The sequence below is a fragment of the Bombina bombina genome, chromosome 9 (genome assembly GCF_027579735.1).
Source record: "Bombina bombina isolate aBomBom1 chromosome 9, aBomBom1.pri, whole genome shotgun sequence".
In the NCBI taxonomy this organism is placed as follows: domain Eukaryota; kingdom Metazoa; phylum Chordata; class Amphibia; order Anura; family Bombinatoridae; genus Bombina; species Bombina bombina.
The window spans coordinates 72,165,877-72,191,669 of NC_069507.1; the positions used below are offsets into that span (position 1 = coordinate 72,165,877).

General features: G+C 37.1%; 1 protein-coding gene across 1 annotated transcript in view; it reads right to left on the reverse strand.

Moving 5' to 3' along the window:
* The window catches only part of PAPSS2 (3'-phosphoadenosine 5'-phosphosulfate synthase 2), a 99,404-nt gene extending 86,244 nt beyond the window's left edge, over positions 1 to 13,160 (reverse strand). The window contains exon 1 of the mRNA XM_053692218.1: positions 13,032 to 13,160. Coding sequence (XP_053548193.1) covers positions 13,032 to 13,043 — 12 coding nt within the window. The 5' untranslated portion in view covers positions 13,044 to 13,160. The remainder of the gene's footprint in view (positions 1 to 13,031) is intronic.
* Between the last annotated feature and the right edge of the window lie 12,633 nt (positions 13,161 to 25,793).

Here is a 25,793-nt window from a genome sequence, read left to right on the forward strand (position 1 = left end):
AGAGGTTTAAATGTTATAAAGTATATTAATATAACAATGTTGGTTGTGCAAAGCTTGGGAATGGGTAGTAAAGGCGTTATCTATCTTTTAACAATAACATTTTTGGTGTAGACTGTCCCTTTAATAAGTGTAGAGGAACTTCACAAAACAATGTACTACTGGGAACTAGCTACTGATTGGTGGCTGCACATATTTGGCTCTTCTCGTTGGCTTGCCTGATGTGTTCTGCTATTTCCCAGAAGTGCAATGCTGCAACTTCAACAACGGATACCAAAAGGATGAAGCAATTTTAATAATAGAAGTAAATTGAAAAGATTTTTAACATTGTATGCTCTTTCTGAATCATGAAAGAAAAAAAATGGATTTTCATGTCCCTTTAAATGTCTCATTACCTTTAAACAGCATGGGTGGCATGAAATGTTTTGCATTCCTTTTTGGCAGCCATGTGGTTAAGACATTGTCACTATCACCTTTGCTTGGGAAATCATACAGGAAAATATTGTACTTTTCACACTGCCCTTTGCTATTCCATCTCTGTATGTCGTCATTTCTTGTCATAGATAGCATTTTGTCACCTAGGTTTTCCTTTAGTACTCTGAATGACTTGCCGTTTTTTTTTTATAGTTTATGTGTCTCGTATAAAGTGCACTGTGCACAAGGTTAAAACTATGTTTGAAAAAGACAAACACAACCCAGAGAAAAAAAAAAAAAAAAAAAACACAAGTAAATAATCCAGCATTGGGTTTACCTCTATAATAATATTTTTAATGCATGGTTAAAAATAAAGGACTAAAATAGTTTTTGATTGCTTCATTCAATAGTGGCAGAGATGAGGGAGTTTGATGTCTTTATGGGGCAGGTAATAAGCCTTCTGATTGGTTGTACCACTCTGTGACACATTTTGAAAGAAAAAAAAAAAAAAACTTTGGGCAGTGGGCGGCTGCTCAAATATATTATTACACAACAACAGGAGGGGCGCTAAATGTAATTTTTTAGTCAGTGGTGTATTTAGTATTCGTGCTGTCCCCCACTAAAATCCTTCAACTTCAAATTTCTGTCTTATTTTTTTCCCTCATATATTTTTCACAATCGGAGGCAGGAATATTTCAGGGGTCATGCGCCTGCACCAGACAAAGGATCATTAAATTCTAATATTAATAAAGGGGTAAAGGGATCATGTCATAAAACTACCCCTCAAATCCTGCTGCCCTAGGCACAGGTCTAGCCTCTAATATAGCCCTATAGCTCCCATAAGCAATGCAAGACTAGAAGGCCTAAACTGAGTGTAGGAGACTTGCAGGTGAGGTTGCAGCTGTTCTGAGGACAGAGATGTTAAAGACAAGGAGGGCATGGCAGGGGTTCTATAGGTAAAGTTAAACAGGCATTGGGCGGAGTTTAGGGCCAATCAGCATAACCAGAATGTCCCTGATTTCACTTTGGAAACTGGGACATTTATAAAAAGGGGGGAGCTGCAGGAAGCAGAGCAAGACAGAGTTTCTAAAATTTAACAATCCCACAATATGAATGTCCCTTGCAAATTAGACCACTGCTGTGGATTAAAATCAGCCCAGACTGATCCGACCAGGGTGATTGAAAAGCCGTTCCCTCACATGATTGGTTGTGCTAAGCAGGGGATGGCGTTACACAATGATAAATACTTGTCCTAGGCTGACAGGATCACTGCTTGTGTACCTCTCTGTCCGGAGAATGATCAATTTCTCTCTATGTAGAACAGTTAAAGGGACAGTTTACTCAAAAATGTTCTCCCATTTAATTTGTTCCCAATGATCCACTTTACCTGCTGGAGTGTATTAAATTGTTTACAAGTATTTCCTTTACCCTTATATTGGCATTTAAAATAGATTTAGCCTGTGGTATCCCCATCCATACTGAACATTTTTGGCCTCAAGGCCAAGCTGTGTTAACACAGCCAGTAGAATAAATTACACTCCCAGTGGGGTATAGAAGAGATAAGGTAATAAAATGTTAATTTTCCATTGTTCTCTCCAAGTATTGGTAATTGGTTTATGGACAGATATAAGATAAAGAAGCATGTATATGTGCACAATGTGATACAGTAATGAGATCCGATTATACCTACAAGCTCAACCCATTTTATTAGGTTGTGGCTTCAAAACACAAAATCAGCTAATTCATATACACAAATAAGCCTTAAAAAAAGCAAATCTCATACATTTTATACTCAGCAGCTGGTAAAAAAGTAATTGGAAATACTTTAATTATTAGTATACTGTCCCTTTAAGAGATCTGCCGCCCTGTTTGTAACGCAATTTTAACCCCTCACATTAACATGTACACAGTACTTGTAATGTAATACTAGAACTACAATTCACAAAAAACATAACTGCCCCTTTAAAATAGTATAGTAATCTTTTTTTTAATAAAGGAGAACAACCTGCAGCACAGGAAAAGGGAAATATGTATGATTAGGGTTATTAAATACTTAGATGATTCACTGCAAAATGTGTTTAAAGCCCTGCTTAATAACTTATACAAGCTAGAGATGATAGAATATTTAAAGAATAGCTCAATAAAAACACTAGGCCCTGTGGGAAAAGGTGGTGTTATCTGATGAAATAATAGCCCTTCAGAAGAACTACAGGTATTGTGCTGGTGAATCGTGTAGATGTTTAGGGAGTAGACGCTGTAAATAATCCAGGCTTTTTACAGACTATTAACAGAAGCATTTTACTGGTACTTAAAGGGACAGTTTACTCAAAAATGTTCTCCCCTTTAATTTGTTCCCAATGATCCACGTTACCTGCTGGAGTGTATTCAATTGTTTACAAGTATTTCCTTTACCCTTATATTGGCATTTCAATTAGTTTATTTAGCCGGTGGTATCCCCACCCATCCTGAAAGTTTTTGGCCACGAGGCCAAGCTGTATTAACACAGCCAGCAGAAGAAATTACACCCCCAGCAAGTTATAGAAGATATACGGCAATAAAATGTTAATTTTCCATTGTTCTCTCAAAGTATTGGTGATTGGTTTATGGACAGATATAAGATAAAGAAGCAGGTATATGTACACAGTGTGATAAAGTAATGATATCTGAGTATACCTACAAGCTCAACCCATTTTATTAGGTTGTGGCTTCAAACACAAAATCAGCTCATTCATATACACACACAAAAAAAGCCTTAAAAAGCAAATCTCATACATTTTATACTCTGCAGCTGGTAAAAAAAGTAATTGGAAACACATTAAGGGAAAAACTATTTTATAGTATACTGTCCCTTTAATCAGTGAGAGAAATGTTCTCCATTATTTTAACACTTTAGAGGGACAGTGTACTTTAAAAATGGTTTCCCCTTAAAGGGACACTGAACCCAAATGTTTTTCTTTCATCATTCAGATAGAGCAGGCAATTTTAAGCAACTTTCTAATTTACTCCTAATTTACTTTTTCTTCGTTCTCTTGGTATCTTTATTTTAAAAATGCAGCCACCAGTCAGCAAGAGCTATCCAGTGTTCTGAACCAAAAATGGCCTGGCTTGTAATCTTACATTGCTGCTTTTTTCAAATAAAAGTGATAATAGGAGTAAATGAGAAAGTTGCCTAAAATTGCCTGCTCTATCTGAATCATGGAAGAAAAAATTTGGGTTCAGTATCCCTTTAATTTGTTTTCAATGACTTGTTATACCAGCACCAGAGTATACAATGTATGAGAAAGTGTCCATGTATGTTTATTTTTGTGTATGAAATAACTGGTTTTGTTCTTTGCCATCACAGCCCATTAAAATGGACTGACCTTGCTGGGAAATTTGATCCCTTTATTTTATCCCTTCCTGTACACACAAATGCTTTCTTATTTTATTATTATTTACATCTCTCTCCTACCCCCACTGGGAGTGTAATTTATTCTGCTGGTTATGTTTACATAGCTAATACTTAAGTATTCAATTCCTCAGTATAGGTGGGGATATCACAAGCAAAAGCAGGTATTTTAAATGACAAAATAAAGATAAAGGTGTTTTTGTAAACAATTTAATGCACCGCAGCAGATAAAAAAGGATAAATGGGAAAATATTTAAAGGGAAGGAAAATTTACAGTACACTGTCCCTTTAATTATGGACTATGATAACCTTCCTCTACTGATTTATTGTATGTCATTTGTCTATTAAAATGTCCCTTTAACTTCTATGATCTGTAGATTCTAAATAGCTTGATTTGTTATTTACCATAAGATACTATGTTTCTTTAATATTCTTTCTGAAATGAGTAACTGACCATTATTTATTATTGTGGTCCCTTGTCTATCATTCTTGTAATTTCCTATTTTGCCTAGGCTGCTTAACCATTTTTAACCCAGATGTGGCATTTGATGACTCAGTGGCACTTGCTTTTATTGCAAATAAGTTTGGAAGGTATGATGGCAAAAAAACTATTCTATGACTGCCTGCCTTGTCTAAATCAGGGGTTGCAGACTAAAATTATATAAAGATATTCATTTGCATTTTATATTTTTCGTCTTCCAATTGTGGGTAAGGACATAGAAGAGTATGTGTTGCTTTAGTTTGTACTTAAATGAATACTATACACATTTGTTTTCATTGATTCATATTAAAAGAAGGGCTTTTCTATTTTTTGGGGGGGAAAATACTTTTCTTACCAGATGTATGGAGTTATTTAGTCCACCAATAAATAGCAGTCTCAAATCAGCCAATGAGAATAAATACTGCAGTATGCTACATGCATTCTGTTTATTTTTTTGGGGTTTTACTTTACATTTGATAATACAAAAATCATTTAATAGTTGTTATGATAGACAATTACATTTTCTGCCGCTGTCCATCCACCTGGGCACACAAAGCTATCCTTGTTTTGTGTAATTCTGAGGTCACATAGGTTCATTGATGACTTGATGAGTGACTTGGAGAGATTGTTTCAGCTACCTAAACAAACTACCACTCAAACTATTCAGTAGCAAGTAAGCTAGCTACAGCTAATATGATCTTCCATTTAAAGAGACACTGAATAGAAAAAAAAAATACAGAGAGACCTCTTTAATGAAAGGAAACACTGTTAATGTGATATTCTAGGAAAATAAATTATATGGATGTCATTTGTTAAACCATGTAATTTTTGCACTACTAGTCCCACAAAGGTGATAAAGCCCGGCTCTGGCACCGCAGAAAAGTGCTGCTCCCTAGCAGGAAACAGCTGGTGAGCCAACCTCATATGAGTTAAACACATAGTTAAAGTCCCACTTGGGAATATCAGACAGTTGCTAGCTCCAAGCACACATGTCCAATAATTACTGATTGGTTCACCAGCCATGACTGCTCAGGACCAGCAGGTATTTGTCATAACCGAATGGCACTTTAACCGTTTAACGCCGTTAGGACATAGTATTCCGTCCAAATTTTGATGGGTTTTAGAGCCGAGGACGGAATACAACGTGCTAACCGCTTGGCTTTCCTGAAGCCACTGGCGCTTCCCTGATGGGATCGCGGTCAGGAGGGCGTGCCTAGCATCATAGGGATGCCCCCCTGACGCAATACCATCATTGAGATCACGTGCACGATCGCAAGATTTCAATTTGTTTACATCGGAACAGTTGTTCCGATGTAGACATGTTAACCCGGCACAAAAGTGTTAACTATGTGTTTAACCCTATTTGGGTGGTTAAACAAATAGTCGTGCAGGGCCAGTAATGCTAATATTACATGCTTTAACAAATTAGAGCATGTCAGCTTTGACCTACTATGTCCCTTTGAACAGACTAGATAGGCCTTTTTGTTCTTACCAGTCATCAAAATCTTTTCTAAGCGGAAGGTATTGCAAAATTGACCAGGTTTACAGATTCTTCTTTGAACAAAAGCAGCGGCTTAAATTTCTGTTTTTTTCTTTTTTAATGTCAAATGCCACACAATTACTAAATCCTCCAACAGCAACATGTAACGAGGAAGTCATCTGAAATATTCTGTTTTTACAGCTACAAAAAGGCGGCAACAGTCTATTTAAAACAATATTTACTTATCAGCAAGTGACAAATGTTAGCATATCTTGCTGGTAAATCGATACTGGCAGCAGTTCATATCTGTAAATTATTTTTAAGAAGTACAGAGTCACATGCACAGTATAAAAACCCATTTTGTTCTTCTGTCGGAAAAATATCAGAATACAGTCTTTCAATATACTGTAAATGTTTTGAACTCTTAGGTTTTTAAAGGGATATGAAACCCAACAAATTTATTTTTTGATTCAGACAGAGCACACCATTTAAAAAAAAAAAAAATACATGTTCCAATTTACTTTGATTATCAAATTGTCTTTGTTCTTATGATATTCTTTGTTGAAGAGATACCTAGGCAGCAGTCTGGAGCACTAAGTAAATTGGAAAGTTGTTTAAAATTGGATTGCAAATTTGCTTTTTTTCTGAAACATGTAAGACAAATTTTGGGTTTCATACCCCTTTAAAGATATTTATTACTAAATCAAACTTGTTGATAGTGGAGTAGAATCACAATCGGGACAGACTTATATGAAATACAACATTTTTCGTTCAGGATTCATATAGAGCAAGTGATTTTAAACAACTTTCTAATTTACTTCTATTATCATTTTTCTTTGTTTCCCTTGGTATCTTTTGTTGAAAAGCAGGGAGTTAAGCTCATAAGTGTGCACGCGTTTGGAGCACTATATGGCAGCAGTCTTACAAGACTTATTAATTTGCACGAAGCAGCACTATTTTGTGCCATGTAGTGCTCACCTACCTAGGTATCTCTTAAACAAAGAATACCATAGGAACAAAGCAAATTTGATAACAAGAAAATTGGAAACTATTTTAAAATTGTATGCTCTGTCTGAATCAAAAAATAAATTTTCCTATCCCTTTAATGCCGGGGTACTCAAAACATTCTGCAGGCCTCCCTAACAGGCCAGATTTTCAGGATATACGAACTAGCGCACGGGTGAAATAATCATCTGACTATTGAACATGGTTATTAACCTGCTCTCACCCAAGGTAATCCTGAAAATCTGACCTGTAAGGGAGTCCTCAGGACAGGTTTGGGCGGGGGAACATGTCTTCTTAAAGGGACACTAAAGTAAAAATGAACATTTCATGATTCAGATAAAGCATGCAATTTAAAACAAATTCCACATCAGATCCAGTCAATTCAAGGGAAATTGAAGTAAACAGTGTGCTAGGCTGTTTAAAAACCCCCAGCTATGCCAACACATGCCCAGACACTGATAGAAAACATGCAGTGCTCAGAGCATAGTTACCAATCAGCGCCTGTGTTAGCACTGAGATGGGCAACAGCAAATGTGTACATGGTCTCAATCTTGTCATAAAAAAAAAAGGCTGGGTTTGCAACAATGTTTGCGCAATGTGCTACAGCGCTGGGCTTTAACACCATTTGGACAACACGGTACATCCTACCATAGATGATGTCCTGCAGCTTTACCCTTTGTAGAAGGCGTGTCTAGCAGCGTAGGCAGTTCCCTCCTTGAAATCACGCGATTGCATCAATGATCGCGTGATTTCATTTTTACTAATAGGGTTTACACTATTGTACCGACACGAAGGGCTTAAATCACAAAGCACAGTTGCTATTTTACAAACAATCTTCTTTTTTCTCTCTCTCTCTATAATAACAAAAACAGGAATACATTCTAGCAAACTTCTTACTTAAAGTAAATTATATGTAAAGTTGTTAAAAAAAAATCTCGTCAGTCCCAATAGTACAGATTTGTGAGAAAATAGGTCAAGAAAACTGCTTTCTGTTCAATAATTTAACAAAGAATATATTTTTAGAGCTGTTGTTTTACAATATGGCCAACATATACTGGTGACTGTAAGAACACTCTACAAATGTGGTGACTATAATAAATAATACGTAATTTTCACAGGTTAAAGGGACAGTCAAGTCCCAAAAAAACGTTGATGATTTAAACAGGGAATGTAATTTTAAACAACTTCCCAATTTACTTTATCACCGATTTTGCTTCGTTCTCTTTGTATTCTTAGTTGAAAGCTAAACCTAGGAGGTTCATATGCTAATTTCTTAGACCTTAAAGACTGCCTCTAATCTAAATGCATTTTGACCACTAGAGGGCATTAGTTCATGTGTTTCATATAGATAACATTGAGCTCATGCACGTGAAGTGACCTAGGAGTGAGCACTGATTGGCTAAAATGCAAGTCTGTCAAAAGAACTGAAATATTCGGGCAGTCAGCAGAAGCTTAGATACAAGGTAATCACAGAGATAAAAAGTGTATTATAATTGTGCTGGTTATGCAAAACTAGGGAATGGGTAATAAAGGAATTATCTTTCTTTTAAAACAACAAAAAATCTGGTGTTGACTGTCCCTTTAATTAAAATGTGGTAAACATAGCAAATCCTAATAACAGAATGTTTTACTGTTTTTTTTATTAAAAAGGGACATAAAACCTCAAAAAATTATTTCATGGTTCAGATAGAACTTACAATTTTAAACAACATTCCAATTTACTTATATTATCAAATTTACTTAGTTTCTTGTTATCCTTTGTTGAAAAGCAGGAAGGTAAGTTCAGGAGTGTGCACGTGCCTGCAGCACTATATGACAGCAGTTTTGCAACAATGTTATGCATCAGCAAGAGCACTAAAAGGCAGCACTATTTCCTGTGTTGTAGTGTTTTTTTTTAGACATGTGCACACTACCTATCTAGATATCTCTTCAACAAAGAACAACAAGAGAATGAAGGTAATTTGATAATAGAAGTAAATTAGAAACTTTTTTAAAATTATTTGCTCTATTTAAATCATGAAAGACATTTTTTAGCTTCATGTCCCTTTAAACTCATAAAATGTAAGAAATTCTGTACAACTGCTATAACATTTTTTTAAGAAACATAGATGAAATAGGTCTTTATTTTTATTGGCTAGTTGTACAATACAACAATAGTAATAAAAAAAAGAGTGTCATGATACAATTATCAACAACTAATATCTTATAATTCAAAGGTAGATTCATTTATATACAACTTAGCAACTGCCCTAAGGAATTAATCAACTGCACTTAAACTGCTCATTTTGCTGTCGTGCCTACGCCTTTTGACAGCTCAGCTTCCATACGAGTTATCAAAGAAATGACCTGTAATTAGAAATGGGAATTAAGCTGGTGCTTCTGCTTTATTTTTTAGGGGGAAATCCCCATCTATAGAATGGTGCTTAACAACCCTTAATACAAGTCTCATCCCAATGTACCCCTATTGATAATCTTAGTACTTTCTTATGTCAAACACATGTGTAACCAATCATATGATACAGAACCCAACCCCTTGTTCTCAATACAGAGGTTGGTACATCTGTCTCATTGTCTTGGTCAGTAATTTCAGCTCCAACCTCTGGACCCACTTCAGAGTTGTCTAAGTTACAGTGTGACAATCAGATGTTCAGTTATTACTGTTACTTTAACACACTAATACAGGATAATCAAAATGGACATTGGACCTCCCAGGTTAAAATGTTAATTAAAAAACAATAAAATGTATTAAAAGGAAAAAAAGGAACGATTTTAAAATGCTTTTTTTTATTTTTGCAATTGTTAAAAAACTACTTTCAAATAATGCAGACTATGGTATCCAAAGTGACTGACATTTCACTTATTTTGATGTGACCGTGAATGACTTCTGTACCTTGTTGTAAAGGGAACCGGCTGTCATGGCATCCCTAGACTGCTGCTCATTTGTTAGATGCCTGGTTGTTCTTTCTGATATCTGTTTGCTAATCACTTTTCCAAACATTTCTGTCTTAGTCTCTGCAAGCCAATACCTGGCATTGCCCCCTGTTGGCAATTACCTGCTATTGTGTTCTACTGCCCATTAACTGCTATTATATGCTGTTGGCCACCTCCTATGACTGGTTCCTGCTGGTCACCACCTATACTGAATCATTGTGTGCTGCTGGCCATTGTCTACTTAGGTGTTTCACTGACTATTACATGCTAGTAGTGTCTTGTACTGGCTATTACCTTTTATGTATTGTGCTCTGCTGGCTATTATCTAGACTTGTGCCTTGCTAGCTATTTCTTGCTACTGTGACTAGGACATAACAGAACATTGTGGCTTATAGTACACACTAATAGGAAATGGATAGCAGAACCATAAGATATATTTCCCAATATCAATACCGGGTACTGGGGTAGCAAACAGTAATTGTATCAAAGAAATACTGCTCCAGCCACCTTCATTGTTACAAATGACCATTATTCATACATCAGGGTCCTCACGCTAGTAACAAACAACGTTTCGGACCTACACTAGGCCCTTAGTCATGTCTTATGTTTGTTACAAGCCTGAGGACCCTGATGTATGAATAAAGGTCCTTTTTAAGAAAGAAGGTGGCTGGAGCGGTATTTCTTTGATACAACTAGTCTATTGAATGTGGCAGAGACAGAGGAAGGAATAACTAAGCATTATATATATATATATATATATATATATATATATATATATATATATATATATATATATATATATATATATATAACCACTTTATTCTTAAAGAATATGAAACCTAAAGATTTTCTTTCATGATTAAGATAGAGAATGTGATTTTAAAAAAACCCTCTCTAATTTACTTCTATTATCATTTTTTCTTCATTCTATTTGTATCTTTTGTTGAAAAGCAGGGAAATATGTTTAGGGGCCAGACCATTTCCTAGGCACTATATATGAGTTTCATATCCCTTTAAATAGCATGAGCATGAATAACAGAAAGGTTAATATATTTCCTCCTAAAATTTGAAAAAAAAAATAAAGATAAAACTTAGATGAGAAAAACTATATAAATGCACATCAAAAAATACTTTTCTGAGTGCTACTTTCTGTTTCTGGTAAGATTCTGCTACCACCCTGGACAAAGATTTTGGTGAGCTATTTATTAAGGAATTAGTAATCTTAATAAATATTTGCATCCCATTTTCACATAAGATTTAGGCTTTACTGATCACTACCTTAAAAATCAACACACCAAGAAGATAAGAGGTTAGCTCGGAACATATATAGTTTAGTGGCACATTCTATTCATTTTTCTGTGAGCTAACAGTCTGCATTGTTCTCCAATCAGTGCTCTAGCTACAACAAAAGGGCCATATGGGTAGAGCACTGATTGGACAACAATTCAAACCTTTAGCTCACGTAAAAATTTACTGTTGAAGTGGGCGGTGGAGCGCGGGGAATTGGAATTTCACTTCTATATTAAAAAAGTAAATTATAGCGCATCTTCATTACAACTGATTAATTAAACTCCATCTAATATAACATTCTGGATCTGTTTTTAAAAAGGGTAGAGTTTATCATCACTTTAAAGGGATACTAAACTCAACAGACAAGACATAGTAGATAATACAACCCAGAAGCATTTTTCTGTTGGTGGATGCAGAATTGTCCCTTTATCCATTCACTTTATGCAATAATCATATACAGTGTATGGATGAGAATTGCCTTGTATTTTAGAGTTGATCTGTCCTGACTGGAGTCATTCAGAATTCTGTCTAAAAGACATAAAATGGGCTCAGACAGTCTGTACATAAGGTGTATACCAACACATAGAACAAGATGCTGAGTTATGCTGGTTTTGCAGTGTTTTAACTGCCTTAAAAATTTGCAGCACTTAAGTTTCTTATATAAAAGAAATAAAACAAATGCGTGTATAATAAAATAATAAGTCCTTGACAATCATAATATCATTATGAACTGGATGAAATATCTCCTCCATTAACTCAAAAAGTATAGTATGCAAAAAATAATATTCCTTTATCAAGCTACAATGTGAACAAATACAAGTTTTGCAGGATACATACTGGTATGGCTTGCAAGCTGCACAAGCAAAGCGGATTACAAAAATCCCAATGCCAATACAGTCACACAAACATTTTACTGGTATAAGGAAAACATAAAACAAAACAGTGTATCTTTTATGCAATGTAACCACTATTTCAAAGTAGAAAAATGCAAGACATACAGTATTAAGAAATAAAAGGAATATTGTTGCAATGGATAAGACACAATTAAAAACACAAGTGGTCCAATATATATATATATATATATAAAACACACACACTATATCACACATAAAAAACAATTCACATATCTTTTTTGGTTTTAATGATATTAAAAGGGACATGAAACCCCAAATTTTTCTTTTATGATTTAGGTAGAAGTTAGAACATACAATTTTTAACAACTTTCCAGTTTACTTCTATTATCAAATGTGTTTCATGCTCTTGGTATCATTTGTTGAAGTAGCAGCAATGCACTACTGGCTTCTTACTAAACACATGGGTGAGCCAATGACAATCGGTATATATATGCAGCCACCAATCAACAGCTACAAGCTGGGTGCTTTGCTACTCCTGAGCTTACCTAGATAAACGCTTCAACAAAGGATAACAAGAGAAGGAAGCAAATTAAAGGGACATTAAACCCAAAAAAATTATTTCATGATTCAGAAAGAGAATGCATCTTTAAACATTCCAATTTATTTCTATTATCAAATTTGCTTCATTCTTTAGATATCCTTTGCTGAAGAAATAGCAGTGCACATGAGTGAGCCAATCACACAAGGCATCTATGTGAAGCCACTAATCAGCAGCTACTGACCCTAATCTAGATATGCTTTTCAGCAAAGGATAGAAGTAAATTGGAAAGTTATTTAAAATTGTATGCTCTGCCTAAATTATGAATGTCTAATAATGACTTTACTTTCCCTTTAAGAAATAAAGACAAAAGCAATTGCTTTGGATTTGTATGTCATGTACTTGTCATTTCTTAATCCTAATAAAACACTTCTTGGAAAGAAAAAAAAAAGGGTTCTAAGATCATATGCAGAGTGGCAGCTTTGCATGTTGCTTATTAATTATTCATTATGTTCACAGATACTGAGAACTTCAGCAAACACAGGAGGAGATGTAAATAAGGAATGAGGGGGACAGATTTGCACAAACAAAACTGCAAGTGAGGATTTGGGAAGGGAATAGAGTGTGAAGTTGTAAAGAAACAAGTTCCCTACCGTTTTAGACATGGTGGTAACTGCAGAGCTGGTCTAACTGCTGGGAGAGGCTGTGCTCAAGTCTGGTGCTGGTGACTTGTGAGTGAGTCGGGGAAGGAGGTAATAAAGGATAGGGAGACACGTAGCAACTCCCTGGACCAGCTCCTACCTCCCCTCTGCTAAACCCCGCCCATTCATTAATCATTCCAGGTCAGGGCTGTGTGATTGGAGCGATAACAGGGATTGGGGAGGAGCCCAGCTTCTCAATTCCTCCTTATTCTCAATACTACAGTTTGTTCTCGTTCTTACCCCTCCCTAAAAATTCCTCTACTCTTTTTTTTTTTAACTTTTTTTTTTTACTCTCCATCCTCAGTACTAAGCTTATCCTCATATTTACCCCTCCCACACAATTCCTAGGATCTCATTATTATCGATTACTTTCTCTTTATCTTCTTTATTCAACTTTGTCATGGAACTTTAATCTATACACACACACACATTAATATATTATTATTATTAATTAATTAATTAATTAAAAATAACCTTTTGTGTCACTATCTCTCTTTACCTAGCTGAACATGTTTGATACGGTTATGACATAATTTCATTAAACTGATAAAAGAGATCTACTTAAAAAAAAAGTGTGACTTAGATACTGTGTTAGTGACAAGGGTTTTTCTTCTACTCAGACTGTAACCAGGTGGTGTAGCTATAGCTTATTTACTGGTGTGACACTGGCTTTATTTTTATTTTAGTTTTCAGCAAAAATATATATTAAATATTAACAAAAATTACAAACATTAAAAGTTACTTTCTATTAGCTAGAGATGTTAAACACCCTTAAAGGAGTAAAAAAAAACATCAGTATCCTTTAGAGTTTAAAAACTTAACCCTTTCACTGCTAACACTATCTGAATCATGAAAGTTTAATTTTTACAATGTCTCTTTAACTAATCTAAGCATATGAGCCTGTCTAGGTTTAGCTTTCAACAAAGAATAGCAAGAGAACAAATTAAATTTGATGATAATAGTAAATTGGAAAGTTGTTTAAAATTGCATGCCCTATCTGAATCATGAAAGTTTAATTTTGGCAAGACAGTCCCTTTAAATGTTGTTTTTGTTTAACTATGCACCCATTCCAATTCATCAGGTTTCCATGCAAAAAATAAATACAGTATTTAGAATGTTGATTTATTATTGTCATGAAATGTTTATAAAATTAAAGGGACAGTACTGTCTACTCCAGAATTTTTATTCTTTAGAAAGATAGATAATCCCTTTATTACCCATTCCCCAGTTTTGCATAACCAGCACTGTTATATTAATATACTTTTTACCTCTGTGATTACCTTGTATCTAAGCTTCTGCAGACTGCCCCCTTATTTCAGTTATTGCAAAAGAATAGCATTTTAGCCAATCAGTGCTGACTCCTAGGTAACTCCAGGGGCATGAGGACAATGTTATCTATATGGTACACATGAACTGTCAAAATGCACTGAGATTAGAGGTGGCTTCAAGGGATTAGAAATTAGCATATGAGCCTACCTAGGTTTACCTTTACCAAGAGAACAAAGCAAATTTGATGATAAAAGTAAATTGGAAAGTTGTTTAAAATGACATGCCCTATTTGAATCGTGAAAGTTTTATTTTGACTAGACTGTCACTTTAAAGGGGCATTATATACTAAATAAATGCTAGCTACAAGGATGTATCCAAATGGTATGTTTTAAATTGTTTTAGTGTCTATAAAGCAATGCGAGTCACCATTTTTTTGCCCTGTGTTTTCCTTAAAGGAATATGAAACTAAAACATTGTATTTCATGATTCAGAAAGAAAATACAACTTTCCATTTTACTCCTATTACCAGATTTGCTTCATTCTCTTGGTATCCTTTGTTGAAGGAGCAGCAAAGCTCTAGTGGGAGCTAGCTGAACACATGGAGTGAACAAATGACAAGAGGCATATATGTGCAGATAATCAGTAGTGCATTGCTGTTCCTAAGCCTACCTATGTATGCTTTTCAGCAAAGGATACCAAGAGAATGGAGCAAATTAGATAATAGAAGTAAATTTGAAAGTTGCTTAACATTGCATGCTCTGTCTGATTCATGAAAGTTAAATTTTTACTGTAATGTCTCTTTAACTAATCTAATTTTCTGATGCCAATTATGGACAGTTATAAATCAGTCACTAGAGTGTGCAAACATGGGCTGGGGAATACAGCAATGTTAAATCTGGATTCTACCCTTCCACTTGTATCAGGAATAAGAAAACTCAAAATTGTCAGCATGAAATTACAGGAAAAGGGGACAAAATAAACAACAAAATTATATTGCAAAAAATTGTTGTTACTATATATGCAGTTAAACATTGTGTGTTACAATTTCATAGTGTTTAATGTCACATTAAATTTGTTTATTGTACTATTACAATGATATGAAATTATTAAAGGAAAATAAAACACAATTTTTTTCCTTCATGATAAAGATTGAGCATGTAGTCCTATTGACTTCTATTATCTGCCCTTAATTTCCATAAGCAACACTACTTCTCTACTCTTATCTCTAATCTTTCTTCAAACCCAAAACGTTTGTTCTCCACTTTCAATACCCTTCTCCGCCCTCCCCCACCTCCTAATACAACTTCTCTGTCAGCTCAAGACTTTGCCAGCCACTTCAATAACAAAATCGACTCCATCAGAAATGATAGAAATATTGGGGTGGGGGATTGCAGAGTCTGGTATTAAATCTCAGGTGTCTCTTGTATCTATATATGTGGGACTCAGCCTCTAAGTTATCTTAAAGAGACATCTGATGCAGTGAATGGTTACAACAAACATTCAACAACTAGTTAAACTAATTGTAATAGTGGATACAATCCAGTTTAAGAAAAGAAAACCAATACTGCAATAGTATAGTACTAGTTAACTCTGCTGATGCGAAAGTATATTTAAATTAAAATAGTTCCATTCCATTCATACAATTAAACTTTATTAAATCAACAAGGAACTCACACACACTCAAATAACAGAGCTGAAAAAATAAAAGCACTTAAACTCTGTTGATAGCACTATGGCAATAAAGTATAAGAACCAATATTTAGAGTATCACCCAGTCCTCAGAGGAAGCGTTTGTGAAACGCGCGTCAGGGGTCCAACAGGGGTAGCTCAGTCTCTCCTGTTCGTTTTTTAACTTGCTTACTCTTGTTGAAAATATGCCTTATTGAACCTACTATAGCCTTCCCAGCCTCTGTTCTTTAATAGTGTAATGATACAAATAATTAGCCCTCGGATTGTAAGGGCTTAGTCTATATTTAAACACTTTAAATTTTGACAGAGGACTGGGTGATACTCTAAATATTGGTTCTTATACTTTATTGCCATAGTGCTATCAACAGAGTTTAAGTGCTTTCATTTTTTCAGCTCTGTTATTTGAGTGTGTGTGAGTTCCTTGTTGATTTAATAAAGTTTAATTGTATGAATGGAATGGAACTATTTTAATTTAAATATACTTTCGCATCAGCAGAGTTAACTAGTACTATACTATTGCAGTATTGGTTTTCTTTTCTTAAACTGGATTGTATCTTCTATTACAATTAGTTTAACTAGTTGTTTCCATCAGAAATGAAATCAGCTCTCAACTTAATTCCTTTCTCTCACCCCCTCAAATGCTCTCATTCAACCATAACCCACATAACCTTAAACTTAGCTCATTCTCCCCTGTCACTGAGGAAGAAGTCTCGGCACTTATACTGCGCTCTCACCTCACTACCTGTCCCCTTGACCCTATCCCCTCACAGCTACCCTCACCCCTATACTCACACACACTTTCAACCTCTCCCTCAGCACCGGTATATTTCCCTCATCGCTGAAACATGCACTGGTCATACCCATCCTCAAAAAACCTTCCCTTGATCCTACCTCCCCATCCAACTACCACCCTATTTTCCTCCTCCCTCTTGCATCAAAGCTTCTCGAAAAACTGTTTTTTGCACGCCTATCACATTTCCATACAATAAACTCCCTCCTTGACCCACTGCAATCTGGATTTCGTCCCCATCACTCCACAGAGACAGTAATTGTTAAGGTTACCAACAACCTACTTACAGCAAAATCAAAAGGCCACTTCTCTCTGCTTATCCTCCTTGATCTGTCCGCAGCCTTTGACACTGTTGACCACCGTCTTTTGATCCAAACCCTCCAATCCTTCGGCATCTGTGACACAGCCCTCTCGTGGCTCTCTTCCTACCTGTCAAACCGTACCTTTAGTGTAGCCTTCTCTGGGGCCTCCTCTGCCCCGTCACCACTTTCTGTCGGAGTACCGCCAGGCTCTGTCTTCGGTCCCCTTCTCTTTTCAATCTACACATCATCACTAGGTTCCCTAATAAAGTCCCACAGTTTACAATATCATTTGTATGCCGACGACACCCAAATCTACTTCTGTGCACCAGACCTATCTCCTTCCTTGCTAACCCGTGTAACTAACTGTCTTTCTCACATCTCTAACTGGATGTCCTCTCACTACCTCAAGCTAAATCTCTCCAAAACTGAGCTCCTTATTCTCCCCCCCTTCCTCAAAACTCTCCACCCCCAATCTCTCTATAACTGTTGACAACTCCATCATTACCCCTACCCCGCACGCCCAATGTCTCGGGGTCACATTTGACTCAGATCTTTCTTTCACTCCTCACATTCAGTCCTTGGCTAAAGCCTGCCGCTTCCACCTTAAAAACATCTCTACAATTAGACACTTCCTTACACAAGACACAACTAAGATTTTAATCCACTCTCTCATTCTCTCCCGCCTTGATTACTGCAACTCTGTACTCTCTGGTCTCCCTACCTAGCTCCTTTACAATCCATAATGAATGCCTCTGCCAGACTCATCTTCCTTACACGTCGCTCTTCATCTGCTGCACCTCTCTGCCAATCCCTTCACTGGCTTCCTCTTGCCTCTAGGATCAAACACAAAATTCTCATTCTGAAATACAAAGCCCTCAACTGCACTGCTCCCCCCTACATCTCAGACCTTGACTCAAGATACTCTCCCTCCCGTCCCCTTCGCTCTGCTCATGACCTCCTACTCTCCTCCTCTCTTGTCACCTCATCACACTCCCGTTTACAGGACTTCTCAGACTGGCTCCCATCTTGTGGAACTCTCTGCCTCACTCCACAAGACTCTCTTCTAGTTTTAAAAGCTTCAAGGGCTCCCTAAAGACTCTACTGTTCAGGGATGCATACAACCTACACTAACCTTTCCTAATACCAGTTCCTCTCCTCCATTGCTATCCCCTGAACCCCCTTAGCATGTAAGCATAAGAGACCAGCTGTTTGTAGATCACCTTCTTAAGAGCTGACTATAACAGTGCAACTCTTGGCAGGGCCCTCTACCCATTTGATCCCTATAATTGTTTTGTTGTACTCCCCCTTTGTTTATAGCGCTGCGGAATCTGTTGGCGCTCAACAAATAACCAATAATAATTAAAAAAAAATAATAATTATCAAATCTTCTTTGTTCTATTGAAATCCTTTGTTGAAAAAGAGGGAGATAGGTTCAAGAGTGTGTACATGTCTGCAGAAAAATATAGCAGAAATAAAAAAAATTGTGTTTTATGTTCCTTTAATTCAGGGATGGGGAACCATGGCCCTCCAGATGTTTCAGAACTACATTTCCCATGATGCTCAACTGGACTTCAGAGTTCCTAAGCATCATGGGTAATGTAGTTCTGAAACATCAGTAGTGCCAAGATTTCCTATCCCTGCTTTAATTGAACACATCATGAAAAAACCTTCATTGAGACATTAAGAAGTCATAAATAAAAATACAGAATTAATTAGCTGGCATGTTTTACGTTTCCTTTAGGTTTTCTTATAGATTTCTGCATCAAACATTTTTTAATTAAACAATTGGTCTTTGTATGGACATGATATTCCAAAATCAGAGGGTTGCTATAATAAGAAAAAAAAAGATGTTCCAAGTGCTGAAGAAACTTTTTTTCTTCTTCTGCAGTTGCCCGGTCAGCCAGTGAGCAGTAGAGTCCTAGGACTCAGTTGTACGTAATAAAGCATTTCCTGTAAGTTTCACTTTAAATTCTAACAACTTTTACTTAACTCTTTTTCATGCAAACATGTGTTAATATATATTGACATGCTGCTCTTTCATATACATGATAGGAAAAAAAAATCGACTATGTACCTTTTAAGATGATGCAAAAAATAATAATAGTCACACAAGCTGTCATATTTTTTTTTTTTTATATCATAATTCTAATTGACTGACACCTAGTCCATATACAGTTAAAGGGATATTCCAGCCAAAATTGGAAACCACATGGGTGCATTTCTGTATTGAACAGAAGCAATTATGTAATATACATGCGTTAGCAAAAATGCTTCTAATAAAAGCTATAGCTGTTTCAAAAGTGTATTTAAGTATGCACCGTGCACCAGCATTTTAAGAGCAACACTTGTTCGGAGAGCCTATGGTGTTTGTACCATCTGGTAATGACTCAATTTGTTAATTGCTGACATGATACAAGCCCCACTGATTATCTGAGCAGCTGCATTATTTAAAATGTGGGTGCAGTGAAAATATCTAGCTATGCTTCACATGCACATGCAGAGAAAAATGTTAACACTAAAACAGTTCTAACTCTTAATAGAAGCATTTTTACCAATACATGTATATTGCAAATATTTTTCTATTCAAAGATGCAATAAATCTATGTGCATTTATATTTTGACTGGAATGTCCCTTTAATAAATAAATAAACAGATATGGTTGGTAAGTGGAAAACTAGACATTTCTAGCCCCCCAAATGAGAAAGGGTGGTATCAGATATCTGTATGCAAATATCTTTCTTCTAGAGACAATTGTGTGTTGTAAAACAAGCAAAGAAAAGAATTCAACTAACTAATGCAGCTCTGAAATTTGTATAACCCAAAGATAAGAAGTTTTATTCAAGGGACATTAAACCCAAATGTTTTCTTCCATGATACAGATAGAACATACAATTAAAAAACAACAACTTTCTAATATACTTCTACTATCACATTTCCATCACAGTGCATGAATCCTAACATCCAAGATTGGTAGTGAAAACATATAAATAACATTGTCACTCAGAGAAATGTGATATCAGTAAAAGAGAAAATATAAAATCATAATCAATGGACTGAAACAATATATGTCTTCATTTTATATTTCTATAAACCTTCCCGTCTCCCAACCTCTCAACCAGCCTCCCACCCGGATGTCTTTGATCCTTTCTGCTTTTAGGTAGTCTAATACCCTGATCTTAGGGAAGGAACTCGCCCACCAAAGTCAAGCTGCCATTCCCCCCTCAGCTGTGCTTCAAGAATATAGTCAGTGTTGCGAATTGGGTATAATATTTGTATTTGTTGATTTTGTTCTAATGTATGCAAGTAGACCTCCCACTTTCCCATGAAACGTTTTGTGCGTCTCTGGGCATCTCCCAGTGTATCTGCTTGTTCATAAAGCATTTGTTGGTGTACCTCTCTCTTTAACTGATTTAAAGTTGGGGCCTCCCGATTTAACCAATTTTTGAAGACCACCTTTCTCGCCTGTATAATCACATTGTGTACGAATAGTGTGTTTGTTTTATTTACATTTTGACATTTCAGAAAAATAACTGATTGAATTGTCAGCGAATCTACCGGGATGCCAATGGATCTCAACCAGTACTGGGTCATCCCCCAAAATCTAGTAAGCTTAGGGCATGTCCAGATCATGTGCAGTAGGTCTGCATTAGGTTGGGTGCATTTTGGGCAGGTCCCAGTTGATTCTGCCTCCCATGCTTTATATAGTTTTAGGCGTAATATACGCCATCTCCAGCAGTTTGGTGTGAGACTCCCTGTGATCCATAGACAGTGTGGCACGTTGTACTTTTTGTATACTATGCTGAACGTGAGTCGTGGAAACCTCAGTGCTCAACACTGTGGACCATCTCTCGCTTATATGTTTCTGTGTGTTCTCATTATTTTCTTTCATCAGTGCTTTATAAAAAAGGGAGATTGATGTGTTCCGTTGTGTATATAGGGCACATAGCTGATAAATAACATACTCACTTCCAGGAAATTCAGCAGAACCCAGAAGTTCAGTTATGTAATGCCTACTCTGAAGGTATGCGAAATGGTGGTATTTCGGTAATGCATATTTGTCTTGTAAGTACGCGAACGTGTGTATCGTCTTCCCGTCTCGCTCTATTAGCTTAGATACTACATTCAGTCCCAGAGTTTCCCAGTCTCTAAAGATTTGTGATGTCATATCTGGGATGAAGTTAGGATTCCCCTGTAGTGGGATGTATGAAGATGTTTCATGTTTGAACAATCTGCTGCAGAGTTTCCTCCACGCATATAGTGGCTGCTGGAATAGTATATGCTGCGAAAGATGTTTGTCAGCCTTTGCTGATAGTAGATGTGGCAGCATAGCCAGTGACCACGGGCTTGTGAGTTGTCGCTCTAAGTCAGGAACGGTAGACTTGTCCCCCCCCCGTTAGCCAGTCCAGTACATATTTAGCTTGAGTCACCCAGCTATAGAGCTCTATGTTTGGAACAGCCATACCTCCAGAGTCAACAATACTTTTCATTCTGTCTGATTTAATTCTATGCTTCTTATTTGCCCACATTAATGTGAAAAATAGAGAATTCCAGAATTTCAGGTCCTCTTTACTGATTACCAGTGGTAGCATTTATAATTTGTATAAAATCTTGGAGAGAAGGATCATTTTAATAAGTCCTACCCTGCCCGAGATTGAGAGTGGAAGTTTTGCCCAATGGGTTACCAGATCGGTGGCTTCCCTTTTCAGTGGAGTATAATTGGCTGTGTACCAGTCTGCAGGATTTATCAACAATTCCACCCCCAAATACCTAAAGGATTTCCCTGCTGGTTTAAAATTATACTGAGAGTCAGGTACTTTGTCCACACTAGTCAACCAGCCTATCTCCTTCTTATCAATATTCATTTTGTAACCAGATATTTGGCCAAATTCAGTGATGATACCCATTAGTTTGGGGATGCTATAGCTAGGGTTTTGTACATAAAGGACCATATCGTCCGCAAAAAGGGATAAGTGAAGTGTAGTTGTTCCCACTTTGAGACCCCCAGTTTCTGATCTAATTTTTGCAGCCAAGGGCTCTAGGGCTAAATCAAAGAGGAGGGGTGACAAGGGACACCCCTGCCTTGTGCCTCTCTCTAAGGGAAAGGGCTGTGACACAGTCCCATTTACCAAAATCGCTGCCTGTGGATTAGAATATAGAGTTTGTAATGCCTCAACATAGGGCCCCTCAATTCCAAACTTTCCAAGGGGAAAAACAGATGTTCCCAGAGGACCTTGTCGAAAGCTTTTTCTGCGTCTACAAGTAGCACGCAAGCTTCGTCTGTCACCGCCACCTTCCCCCGGGATTTTTTGTTCCAATAGTATGTTAGGAGGATTTGTAGCGTTCTAACGTTTTTGACTGCTGATCTACCCTTAACAAAGCCTGTCTGGTTATTATGGATAATGTCTGGTAGAATTAGTGCCAACCTGTCTGCCAAGATTTTTGTTAATATTTTGTAGTTCGAGTTCATAAGTGAAATCAGCCTATAGGAAGCTGGACTAAGAGGATCTATATCTGGCTTGAGTATCAGACTAACATTGGATTCAGTGAATCTCCTAGTTACCGCCATCTCTCTACCCAAAATGCCATTGAATAGGTCAGAGAGTACTCTCGCCACCTTGTGTTTAAGCAGCTTGTAAAACTCTCCCGGGAGTCCATCCGGACCAGGGGCTTTTTCTAATGGTAAGTTTCCTATGACTTTTCAATGTCCTCTACTGAAATCTGGGCATTTAGTTATTGTCGTTGCCTCTCTGTAATCTGTTATAGTGTGAGAGTCTCCCAAAAACTGTCTCTCCGTTCAGAATTAACTTCCTGGGTCTTGTATAAGTCGGAAAAATACTGTCTAAAAGTCTGTTGTATATCAGTTCTATCTGTTAAAATAACGTCTTGATTTCTGATGGCTGTTATGAAGTTGTTTTTTTTAGTTAGTTTCGTTAGTCTAGCAAGCATCCTACCTGTTTTATTTCTGTGCCTGTAAAACCTAGCATGTGCTCTAGTCATATCCCTAGTTGCCCCTTGTAGTAGAAAAGTGTCTCTTTGTGATTTAATGCTTTTATATTTGAGTCTATTATATACCATGGGGTTGCGTAGGTAGCGATTCCGTGAGTTGAGAAGCTGTTTTAGTAACAATTGCTGTTTCTGCTTTTTGGAGGCAATCACATAGGAGGTTACGACCCCCCTGAGTACTGCCTTACCCGCTTCCCAAAAGAGAAGTGGGCTATCTCTATGTTCAATATTCAGGCCGCTATAAGCCAACCACTCACCTACCAAGTGATTTCTGAGATTAGGGTCGTGTTATCAGGTACCTAGGGAATGACCATCCTTCTCTATGTGTTTTAATTGGACCAACATTTAATGTAAGCATAATTGGGGCATGGTCTGAGACAGTGGGACTATCAATTCCGGTCTCTAGGATTCTTGCATTCAGGGATGGGGATATCAAGAAGAAGTCTATACGTGACAATGTATCTTTTGTGGGTGTGATGCATGTATAGTTTCTTGTCTCAGGGTTCCTTTCCCTCCAGACATCTGTGAGCTGGAGTGCCCTTTTAAACTTGTTTAATATCATAGAGTCTCGTTTTGCGTTATATTGTCTGTTGGAAACGGTTGAGACCCGATGTGGATTTCTGTACCTATCTGCCTGTACCTGTGGTGTTATGTTGTAGTCCCCCCCCAAGATCACTGGCGCGTCCGCCATCTTTAGTATGCGTACTCTCATATCACTCCAGAAATCCTTTTTTTAAAGTTTCAAAGTTTTTTATTGGGTTCACATATTTGCATACATTAAGAATTGCACAAATCAGATTCATCAGTGATTAAGGTCAACAAGTATGAATGCGAAATAACATAGACAATAATGTCTTACCCAAGTTTTTTTTTTAAACACATTTCTTAAAATAGTAGCATATATAAGAGAGTATTTAGGTCATACATTTTGTATCAAGAGAAAGGAAGAAAGAATAGTGGAGGTGTGGAGAGAAGAAGGAGGGGGAAGGGTGGAGTAGGGAAGGGGGGTATATGGGTGTCTGCCTCTCACTGGGTTGCTAAGTTTGCTTAGCAATAAGTGTCATGTGGCTAAATTTGATGATAGAAGATATATAATTTAAGATAGTTGTGGTCCTTGAGAAGAAAGCGTTTGTAAAGAGATACCCCGTGTAATTATGAGTCGGGAGGGACAGGGGCGGTATTTGTAAGTGCAGAAGTTCCCTGTTCCCAAATAAAAAACATGTCTGTGAAAAAGTCCTGCTTGCCCAAGAAGCAATAACATTGTCTTTCCATATTCAAAATGTGTTTGACTTCTGATATCCAATTTGTGTGTGACGGAATTATTTGGGATTTCCACAGACGAGGTATTAATCTTTTAGCACCAGTCAGCATGATCTGGAGTAGTTTTGTGCGGTATAAGCAGTAAAGTGTCGGAAGATGATTGAGAAGGATAAGTTTAGGGCCTAGTGTTAAATTTGTGCCTAAAATTCTGTTTATGGTGGATTCAACTCTGTTCCAGAAGTCCAAGATGGAGGGGCATTCCCACCATATGTGGGTCATAGTACCTGTGCCTCCACAACGTCTCCAGCAAGCGGGAGATGCCGTAGGGAAAATATATCTAAGTCGTGATGGTGTCAAATACCAGCGAGATATTATTTTATAGTTTGTTTCTGCCATGAGTAATGAAGAAGACGCAGAGTGGGTAGCTTTAAAGCATGATCCCCACTCTTCGTCTGTAATATCACAATGTATTTCTGTGTTCCATTTCCTTAGAAAGGAGGGTCTCTGTAGGGGAAAGGACCCTCTGAGCAATTTATAGCTTGTTGAGAGAAGCTTTTTCTGGATTTCAGAATTAGCGCAGAGCTGTTCAAATATTGTTAGTGATCTGAGTATGTTTTGTTTATGCATGCTGTTATTGAGTGCATGTCGGATCTGGAAATATGAATACCAATTGTGAAAGGGAGAACCAAATTCATTGATTAGTGTTGCCCTGTCCTTGAGTGTTCCTGAATCTAGTAGAGTATAAATAGGCAGATTCTGCATGTGTGTCTCGGTGTGTGACTGGGCAAAGGATGTATGTTGGAAAAATATCTGATTACCTAGCAAAGGAGTTAGCGGGGAGATAGGGGTGGATATACCTTTATTATGTTTAATTAAGTGATCCCATATGTTTAAAGTGGTCTTAATATAGTAGTTTTTGTGCGCTTGTGGTGGTCTATGGGGCTTGGGGAGCCAGGGGAGATCTCTCATGGTTGTAGTTTTCAGCAAGGCACATTCAATTTGCACCCATGGAGGTGGGGGATTGTAGCGGGTCCAGGAGATCACTCTAGTGAGATGAACGGCCTTATAGTAGTTCAGGAGATGAGGGACATTAAGTCCACCATCCTCTTTGGTGAGAAATAAAGTGTCTTGGGGGATTCTAGGTTTTTTATAGGACCAAATAAATGAATTAATCATTCTTTGTTGGGATTGAAGGTAGGAAGTGGGGAGTGCCATTGGTAATGTTTGGAAAAGGTACAGGTATTTCGGGATGATCATCATCTTAACGGTATTGACTCTTCCCATCCAGGACAAGTGATTTTGTTTGTGCCAACTCTCCAGAAGGGCCTGCACTGATTGCTGAAGTTTAGCATAGTTACATTGGAAGAGTTCCTGATGAGTGCTAGGGAGTAAGAGGCCTAA